The 10,315-nt window shown below is 41.2% G+C and overlaps 1 protein-coding gene across 2 annotated transcripts in view; it reads right to left on the bottom strand.

Annotated features, from left to right (window-relative positions):
- Window positions 1-10,315, bottom strand: part of MAP3K5 (mitogen-activated protein kinase kinase kinase 5) — a 192,843-nt gene that overhangs the window by 32,832 nt on the left and 149,696 nt on the right. For both annotated transcript variants that reach the window (XR_002099428.1, XM_019527276.1), the window contains exons 14-16: window positions 8,821-8,902; window positions 6,401-6,534; window positions 2,424-2,551 (exon numbers count right to left, since the gene is read on the bottom strand). Coding sequence is in view for 1 of the 2 variants with exons in the window: in XM_019527276.1 (XP_019382821.1) it covers window positions 2,424-2,551; window positions 6,401-6,534; window positions 8,821-8,902 (344 nt within the window). In the remaining variant the exon portion in view is untranslated. The remainder of the gene's footprint in view (window positions 1-2,423; window positions 2,552-6,400; window positions 6,535-8,820; window positions 8,903-10,315) is intronic.

Here is a 10,315-nt window from a genome sequence, read left to right as displayed (position 1 = left end):
AGGTTCTCCCATGGCTCCTCCAGCTGTGCCTGCCTCTCCCTGGGCAGGGGGAGCCACAGGAGAAGTTCCCATGGCTGCCCTGCCTGGCCCCATCCCCCACACAGCCCCAGCCTCCTGACACTTAAAAAAGCCCCACACTCACCAGCGGCAATCAGGGCCTCTGGGGGCTCGTGGCACAGCCACAGGGTGGGGCAGCAGGGGTTACCCTCACCGCGTTTGGCACCCACACAGCAGCTATCACATCGCACTGGTGCAGCACGGCTCGACAGGTCACCACGTGCTGTCTGGGAGCTAGGGCGGCTCCACCTGTCAGCCAAAGCCCAGCACCGCTCAACCCCAGTGGCCCCAACTCCCAGAGAGCACACAGCGCCCTGCTGAGCCACGATGCACCTGCACCATGGGGCAGCTGCTGTAAGGGTGCCAGGTGGGGGGGATCCCCACTGCCCCACGCCACGTGGGGGGGCTCTGCCACAAGCCCTCAGAGGCCCTGATTCCCACTGCTGCAACTGGTGAGTGCAGGGCTTTTTATTTATTTGTTTATTTATTGTTAAGTACCTGGAGGCTGGGCTGGGCAGCCATGGGGGCTTTTCCTGTGGCTCCCTCTGCCCAGGGAGAGCCAGGCACAGCCAGAGGAGCCATGGGAGAACCTACAGCCACCCGGCTGTGCCTGCCTCTTCCCGGCCAATCTGAATCTTTCAGAATCTTTTCCAGATCAATTCAGAGGCTTCAGACTCAATTCGGACCTTTTAATAGGTCTCCCAGTTCTGTTTGGATTCGGAGATTCAACCACCAAATCGCCTCTGAATCGAATCAGCAACCGAAGCTTCATACAGCCCTAGTAATTAACTCTGACACTGCTCCTCCATCACTAAATTTTCAGACCCATGGGGAGCCCTGTGGACCAGACAACATAGCTCCATAGGCTGGGGTTTGAGCACCCCTGATCCAGAGCTTCTAAAAAGAGAGACCTTGTATTGGACACTACTCAGTAGGCAGCCATGATAGAGAGCAAGGCTGAATGTGCTGATAGCAATCCACCTTTGTGGCCGAGCAGGTAAATTCCTATAATCTGTACTGGATGAAGCTTTTGCAAGATAGCAAAAGTGAGTACCATTTTACATCAAAGGCTATATGTGAATCCACATGCATTGGAGAATCAGGACTAGTGGGAAAATAAAATATCTAGAGGTCTTGAAATGTTAATTTTGTATTGGAATGAAAAGTAGCTGTTTTACAACTTCTGGCGAAAAAAAATATTTGAAAGAAAAGCAACCCAGGCCAGAACAGCTGAAATCCCGCTGGTTAGGGTAGTTACCTAAGATACCTGCTTTGTATTAGGCTTATTATGGATTTGGACCTGGGTCTCCTGCATCAAGCAAGTATCCTAATAGGCTGCTGGATATTATAGTTGCTCTCTCTCTCTCCCTCCCCTTCTCTTCCTCCAGAAATTAAACCTGGATAAAAATTCACAACAAAATCTTTGTCTAAACTAATACAATTTCCATAGAAACTTCTGGTTTATACAAATTCACTTTTCCAGGGAAGAAAAATATTTTATCAAAATAATCCCAAACCAGCTCTTACGAGAATTTCAGGAGAACTTTGTTTAAAATGCATTTGATCAAAGGAGACATGAAGAGGAAAGCAAGTTGCTCAAAAGGACTTCATTGTTTCTGTCAGCATCTCTTTTACCTTGCCTAGATTAATTTTCAGGGAGCTGTTCTTAATCTAGATTTTGATCTCTACTAGGCACTGATAACATTGAGATGATAACATATAGGTTTCATATAAATTTGGTATGCAGCTGGATATTTCATACATATTCCCACCTACAGAACAGAGCCCCCCAGTGGATACACACACGTGTGTGCACGCGCGCACACACACACACACACACACACAGACGATGGGTCAAGTTGGGGAACATAAATGAAACTTAAAGATCTTTTTCTGGTGATGCTTTTAAAGGAGAAGGCATAATTAGCCATTTGAATCTTCTTATTTAAGCCCAAAAGGTAGGACTTCAATCAAGTTATATACTTTTCGTATATTTCTGTATTCTTTTTCGGCAAGTAACATGAGGGGATGCTGCAGAAGTCTATCCAAATGGGGTCTAAATAGAGAAGGAGATTGTCTACTAGACTACAAGATTTGCCCTTCTACCATGCTCTCCCTGAACCATCAAAGGGATACAGGAATCCTGTTGATCCTTCTAGCCCGTCCTATAACTTATAACAATATACTCTACAATTTATTCAAACAATCAACCTGATGAAGACATGACTTTTTCCAAACTGTCATATAAGGGTAGTCTATAGCCATGGAAAAGATTTTAAATATTCTTCATCTAAATTTACACTTTATATTATTGCAGTGTTCTAACTTTTTATATTTAAAAAAAAACCCAAACAAAACTCACTCACCTCCTGGCACCTGTTCCATAAATATCTTAATGAACCCATTTTCACTTAGTGAACCTAGATATTGAACAATGTTCTTGTGTTTGAGGTGTTTATGCAAGGCTATTTCTTCATGTAATGGCTGGGAATATCTGGAAATAAAAGAAACCTTTAGTTTTATATAAAATTGTGTTTTTAGCCATGTCAACTGAGGTCCCATAAAGCACACCTACTGAAATGTAATACACAATGCTGCAATGTTATATCTATTTATTAACAATACTTTTTGTTAAAAGCCTGAAAACTGGTTTCACAGTAATGGCAATAAAAATCAAGGTTTCCAAGACAATACTATGGCCCAACCAACCTGCCCAAATAGATGGGTAATAAACCAGCAAGTCATCTGCAATAGAAGATTCAGCTAAAGCTTATGTTTTAGCTTGGCAATCTTCTGAAACATTTAATTAAATGAGAGGCTTATTTGAAATCAACATAAATATTTATCACAGGAAACAGTATTCTCTTTATTGAGCTTCTCACTAGAATGGGTAAGTAAATTTTCATGAAAACATAAATTCAAAACCAAAATATGTTGCAGACCAGGGTAGTCCAAGTTGAGTGGTTGAGGGCTGCCACTTGTTATACAGGGTGACTCCTCTGCTCCCCAGGACACCCTCTCTCTGCATGGGCAGCAGGGTCACCATTTCTACAACATGGATGGTGCAGGTCTCTTCCTCCTCACCCCTTTCTTGCCCCATGCAGGCCACAGGTTCCCTGGGCCACCTTCTGCTACCCTGCGCCAGCCCTAGGAGCAGAGGCATGAAGCAGAAGATGGAAGGGGGAAAGGAGCCCAAAGACCAATGAAGGGGCTGGTGGCCAGGTGGCAGCCCACTGGTTGTGTATTAAGCCCCCATGCACTACCAGTTGGACAGCCCTGGTTTAGACAATTTGTTCACTGTAGAAGTTTCTGGTGTCCAGTGTTCTTCAGTGCAAAATAAAACCAAGCTACTAAATTTTAAAATTTGTGGTGAGGTGGAATCATCATTCTAGTCACCTCTAGCATTTTCTTTCCAGTCATCAGCACATTGCATGTACTACCAGACTGTTTGCTTGATTTTCTGCTTTGTCTGCCAGAGCTGAGAGAGTGTTTGATACTTGAAGCTCCACTTGAATATAAACATGTGACTACATTTCCAAAAGAGCTCAGCGGGCCGAACAGTGTGCTCCTTTGAAAAATCCAGTTATAAAAGCATGTGTGGTTGCTGCAAAATGCTAAGCCTTTTTTGAACACTGGAGCTTATTTAAATACCTAAATAGAGGCTAAACTTGTTTCAAAAATATTTCCTCACATACTACACAAACATCTGTCCCCTGAACTATGGGTTTGGGGCACTGTGGCCACTGAACAAAAGTGTGCGTGTGTTACTGATCTGTGTGACCACACTGTCTCCAATTTAGCCATTGTTAAGCTGAGTTCTGGAATATGCACCCTTATATAACTGTATTTGCTCTTCAGTACAGTTCTTTCTTATCACCAATGAAATGCATATTGCTGAATTCCATTAATATGGACTATTAGTATCGACTTAGTGCAAGATAGTTATAATTTTACCCTCTGTATGGTTAGATTTCAGAGGGAACACATGGCTAACGAAGGCTTGAGCAATTGGAATAAATTTGTAAATTAAATAGACTCATGAGAAAATGTTCAATGAGGACAGGCGTTTTAGTAGACTGCTATTTAATTAGCAAGGAAAAAAAACTAAATTCAAAGGTGTAAGGTCTTACACATTTATTCAGTTATTTATTTATTTAGCTAAAAAGTAGTAATATGGTGCTCACGGGGCTGTTACTTAATATTGAATAAACATTTGAGAGTTGAGACCTTCGTAATGGTACATCTTGTCTTGCCTCTATTCTGTTGAAAATATCTCCGCAATCTAACATTTCCTGATATTTAAGTACATGTACTGTATTTAATGGTTATCAGCTGGATAATAAGGGTATATACATGATAAAAAGTTTAACACAAATGTAATTTCATTTGAGATCAGTTTGCAAGGAAAAATTAAATTATTGCAGTTCCACAAGACGGTTATTTTCATTTTGAAAAAAAGTGACAATTTCATTAAAAAGTGCTTTTCTGGCTGCAAGTTCAAAATGTTTCCCTTCTACTTGAGTTCACACTGTAGGCAAAGCCAAGGACAAATACAACATGAATACGTCCCTGCCCTCAACGTACTCAACCTCCTGGATGTGGATTCCCCCAGGGTCTGCTCTAACTTACAGGACGTTGCCTCTTAGAGCCAAAAAGATTATTCAGGAACAGGAGATGTTTTTGTTTAATTTTTTTAGTTATTGCTTAAAATAAAAGGATTCTTGTGGTTCCTGCTAGCTTTAGTGAGATGCTTTTGCAATTAAGTGATTTGCCATTTTCATTAATTATTTTTCATACGCTTTTGATAATATTTGTACATAAATTTGAGGTATGTCTTATTGTCTTTAATATCCTTTCCTTCTAGTCATGTGGCAACATGATGCATCTTATCAGACAAATCCGTGCTTTGTGACTCACATGTTTATCTCAGCAACAAAACACAGACAAGACATTACTGCAGTTTTTAAACAGTCTGAAAAATTTAGAAAGAGCTCCAGTGCAAATGTGTTCTACTAATAGTTATTACTTATGTCAGCGTATTAATGGAATACCCTATTTCTAGTAGAATTCAAATATCATGACATCACACACAAGATGCTGAATGTCCAGTCCTTAAATAGAAACCATTGCAAGTAATATAGTGTTTAAATAAAGAAGAAATTTCAGTTTACAGAATGACCCTGAATGGAAATGTCTATGTGCAGTAACTGCACATTTCACACAGTTTATTCTGGCATTTAAATGGGCTTTCATACAAATTTTGTCTCTTTAGCTCAGTCTTGAAGAATCCTAGAAGTAATTAGATTCAAGAGTGATCTGTGGTGGTAAATTGTAGTTATTTCCTTCATTCCACATGTCCACGCACACTTAAGGAGGCTTAGCTAATCATGAAATGTTCAAATGGGATGCTACATTTCAGCAACATCTACACCCAGAAGTAAAAGCATTACGTTACTAGTGCCAAAAAATGAAAAAAGTAAGAACTGAGTTTCTACAATCATACATAGTAAGCCTTTTTGTAACTATTTTACATATATAAGCATTTCAAAATCTGTAATATGTTTACCATGATAACACTTCTGTAAGGTTGGGAAATGCATTTGACATAGCGAATGCATAGAGATTATGGAACCTGCAGGGTTACAAACTCCTGTATGTCTCACACCATCACATTTCACCAGTTAGACTGTATTGAGTTCAACAGCCTCCATTTATTTAATACAACCCATGTGTAGCTAAAGAATAACTTCCAGAAAGGGATATCCTATTGATGTGAAGTTGGAAAAATGCCCACTTCCCTTGTTAGCTTGTTCCAGTAGCTGGTTAATCATCTCACCAGGGCAGGACATCCCAGGTCTCCAGTGGGGATCCTGCTATTAGGAAGTAGGTGACATAAAGGTAGAGCAGCAGGGTACAGAACCTCCATGTGTGTATGGCCCTAGTCTCCCATAGATCCACAAAGATCTACCAGATTTATGGTAAAGCTCTCTTTGTATACCCCTTAGAAAAGCCATGTAGGAAAACCTTTTTCTTTTTGTGCCTCTGTAACGTTGCTAGCCTATTAAAATCAGACTAATAAATGTTTCTGAGGAGAACTGTAAGCACTCTCCCTGAGATGGCTGACTTCCAAATTGCTATTATAATTCATTGTTTTCACAGCTTTGGAGACTATTGCTGTGCTTTAAATGAGCCGGAAAATAAAGCATGAACACTATGCAGACAAATATAATTTATCAGCAGCTTTTCAGGAAAGGTCTTCATTAATCAGAAAACTGGCAAATCATACTTCAGAACCAACACACAACAACAGAACAGCGTTTGCATTCAGCCACAATTACTGTACCTGCTATCCCTCTCTGGGATTTCTTTAATAGCAATTCTGACTTGATTGCTCAGGTCTCGTCCTGCATAAACTATGCCATAGGTGCCTTTTCCCAAAATGACCCTCTCACCATTTTCATCATACTCATAGTCATACTGAAAAACAAAAGAAGATAAAACTTTGTATTTGTAATATATAACCAGGTAAGCATTTCTTACTATAAAAGAAATGTACTTCTATGGCCAGCTGTTGTAAAAATAAGGGAGTTAGACAGAGGGCACTACACACCAACTGAAAACTTGAGCTTCAACATAAACACAGAAACTATTGTCAGATGAACTGTTTTGTTTCGGTTGCTCTCTTGACCTATGTTTTCTAAGTACAGTGCAACTTCAATTTTTCAAATTCCAGTTTAGCCAGAATTATGTATTAACAGAGGTCAGTTGCAGATGCAGTGAATAAACTCCACTCCTGAATTCAGATTAATCGAGTCAGAGAATTTAAGGCCAGAAAAGGTCATTACAGTATTTCAGCTGGCCTCCTGTATAACACAGCCACGGAATTGTACCCAATCACTTTTTGACTGAGCCCAATAATTACCATTTGACTAATACACTTTCCAGAAAGGGATCTGGATATGATTGGAAGATATGAAAAAACAGAAAACCCACCACTTTTCCTGATAATTTGTTCCAACAGTTAATATCTTAACTAAGAATGTGATTTATCTTATCTTTAATTTATATTTGTCTTGCTTCATCTTTTAGCCACTGGGTATTTTTATGCTCTTCTACACTAGATAAAAAGAACCTATCAGTATATTGTAGCTCTCCCTCAAAGGCATTTATACACTTTAATCAATTCGACCTGATCTTCTCAACAGACAAACCAAACCGAGATCCTTCAGTCTCTTATTGTAAGGCATTTTTTTCCAGTCCTATTCTCTGCACATTTTTCCATTTCTTCAATATCTGTTTTAAAATGCAGAGACACCAGAGTACAGCATTCAATTTAGTATGTAATAATGAAACTCCCAGTTAACTGATATCAAAAAAGTTTTGATGTCTCTTGAGACTCTTGCAAAATCAAGCATTACCTGATAGAATGTATGCTGGAAGGCTATCTTTTCTTTACCAGAAAGAAGAAAATCTAAACAGACCACTAGCTACATATTACACAGTTCTTACAATACCTTTCCTGAACATATACATGTCTACACAGCAAACAGAGGAGCAAGTATCTGTAGCATGAGCTGGCATACACCTATACAAGTTCTAATTTAACTAAGATGAGTAACAACAGCACTGAAGATGCAGCAACATGGACTTCAGCTTGGGCTGGCAATGTAGGTATGCACCTGGAGTCCCTGACTAGCTTAAAATGACCTGTGCCACAGTTCATGCAACTGTGTATTCACTGCTACTGTCACCTGTGCAACAAAGATTAAAATTGATGTGGCTATTCCTATAGAACCTACAGTTATACCTTCATTTGCTTTGTAGAGCTTCCTTAAAGAAATGATTTAATATAAAACCAAAAACATTAAACAGTGCTTTCTATGCATTTTCTCCTCTATCTAATGAAAGAGGCAGAACGGAAGGGTGTCTTTTAGCAAAAACATGGTGCTAGGAGATTATTTCCCTTATCAGACTAATTAAATGCTCTAAGACATGGGTGGGCAAAATATGGCCTGCAGGTGAAATCTGGCTCACCAGCAGATTTTATCCAGCCTGCAGCAGATCCCCCAGCCCTGCCCAGCCCAGCCCAGCCCAGGTGCAGAGGGCAGCTTGGGCTGTGGCACATGCAACTGGTCCCATCACCCCTGGGGGCGCAGCAGACCTGTGGCAGTGCAGCGGCTGAACTCAGCTTCCCCCTCAGCAGCAGCTCCTAAGTTGCTGCTGCTAGTGTCACCACTGCCACCAGACCTAGCCCTGCTGTCTGACCACCCCACCCCATCCACCTCACACCAGATAGAGTAGGTAAGCAGACACATTCTCCATGGAGACCAGCCTGGGACTCATTTGGGCAGGGCATGCTCAGCTGGGTGGATGGAATGGGGCCATGGGTGAGCAGGGAGCAGCATCCAGGAGTGGAATGGGCAGATGGGTCCAGGGCCAGGATCATGGGGCTGTGACAGTGCAGAGCTGTCTAGGAAGCAGATCACAGCTCTGCCCCAGGCCCCAGCTCTGGCCCCAGCCCCATCCACCTATCCCGCTCCCCACCTGCCCACAGGCCCATGCCATCTGCCCGGTCTGGGGTCCTTGGCTGGTTACCATAGAGACCCTGCCCACCCGCTCCATCTGACATCCCTGTACTGGTCTATTAATTTACCACCTAGGGAGTTTTGGTGAGCTGTCATGGGCTGCAGGAGGTGCTGATCCAGCCCACAACGCTCACCAAAACTCGCTAAGTAGTCCTCTAGCTCAAATACCTGTCCTTACCTCCAAGGAGTCTCCATCATATTCCCCTTCCTCAGTGTTCTTCCCTATCTCTTCAGTGATACTATTCACCATATCAAAAAACCTGTATAAAAAAAAAAAAAAAATCAAAAAATACTTGATGCAGGGACATCAGAATGAGCCCTTGCATGAAATACAATTCAACAGAAAGTTAAGCATAATAAATATTAATCCAAAAGAACAGTTCAATTAAGGAAACAGAGGGAAGAAAAATAAATGGCTGCTCTTGTTGAAATGGAAAGTTAATAGATGTACAGAGTTTTGACATTATATATATATAATACACTCAAGGCCACAAAAACATATCTGAAGTGTCAGGGAAATATAAGTAGATTCATGAATAAGGGGTGAGATTCTTGCTCTAGCAGTGGTTTCTTATTTTAGGTAAAAGGAATGAGGCTTCATGAAAAGGTACTAAATGCCCTGGAACCAGCTGGGGAAAAATTTCACTGCTGCAGGAAGGAGGCTTTAATTTTCTGAAGACCTCTTCCCATGCAAACTCTGAAAAACAAAACACCTCCAGAACACAAACAAAAACATTCTACCAATATAGCACTTAACTACACATGCATGTCCTTTGGGGAGAGAATAAGAGAACATGTACAGTGTGGCCGATATTCCTCAAACAGTTTAATGCATAATTGGAACATATTCAGATGTGACTACAAAGATGGGCATCGTGTAAGAACATACCTAGAACAGACAGGGGTCAGACTGGTTTGGGAGGTATCTAGAGTCATAATGCTCCAGGCAATGCTGCTGCCCCAGGACACGTATAGGTCTTCAAGGTTCTTTAAGTTACTCCAGGATCAACTCAGGCCCATCATACAGCAACACAGACCCAAGACAGCATGAAGGTGGCTTAAAGCAATCACGGGAATTTTAACTCTGGGGTATGAGTTCTGTATTGAGCCTCTTAAACATGCACAAACAAAATCACTCTGCATGCTTTAAAACACAACCAGGATTATCTCTCATGGAAAGGAATCGTGGTGTGCTTCTTTGTAATCAGAAATAATGACAGAAAGCTACATTAGACCTCAATCCCGCAAAGCATTTCAGCACACATGCACAACTGGCCCCACTGACTTCAAAGAGTATATTTTCACATTTGATGCATTGTTAGATTTGGTTCCAGCTAACTCTTGAAGTCTCAATATGTGCCAGTAATAAAACCCCCAAGGACTTGTATAAATTCAGTTTCTTTCAAATATTCACATTAGCATTAGCACAGTTGAACCTCAGCGGTTCTGGAAACTGATTGTACAATGCTGAAGTGCCTATAAATTCAAACAGAAGATAAATAAAAGTTGAGAGCTGCAAAATTGCCTTGGTTCCAAAGCAGCCAATACCCATCTCCTTCAAGACTAGCTTGCACTGAAAAAAAATATTAAAAACCATCCGTTTAAAAACTGTGCCCAAAACACTGGTCAGGCCGCAGCTGGAGTACTGCGTCCAGTTCTGGGCACCGCACTCT

The sequence above is a fragment of the Gavialis gangeticus genome, unplaced genomic scaffold, assembly GCF_001723915.1.
Source record: "Gavialis gangeticus isolate Ggan-Ray unplaced genomic scaffold, GavGan_comp1, whole genome shotgun sequence".
Lineage (NCBI taxonomy): Eukaryota > Metazoa > Chordata > Crocodylia > Gavialidae > Gavialis > Gavialis gangeticus.
The sequence above is the reverse complement of the archived record's forward strand: the minus strand, read 5'-3'. Positions and strand labels throughout refer to the sequence as shown.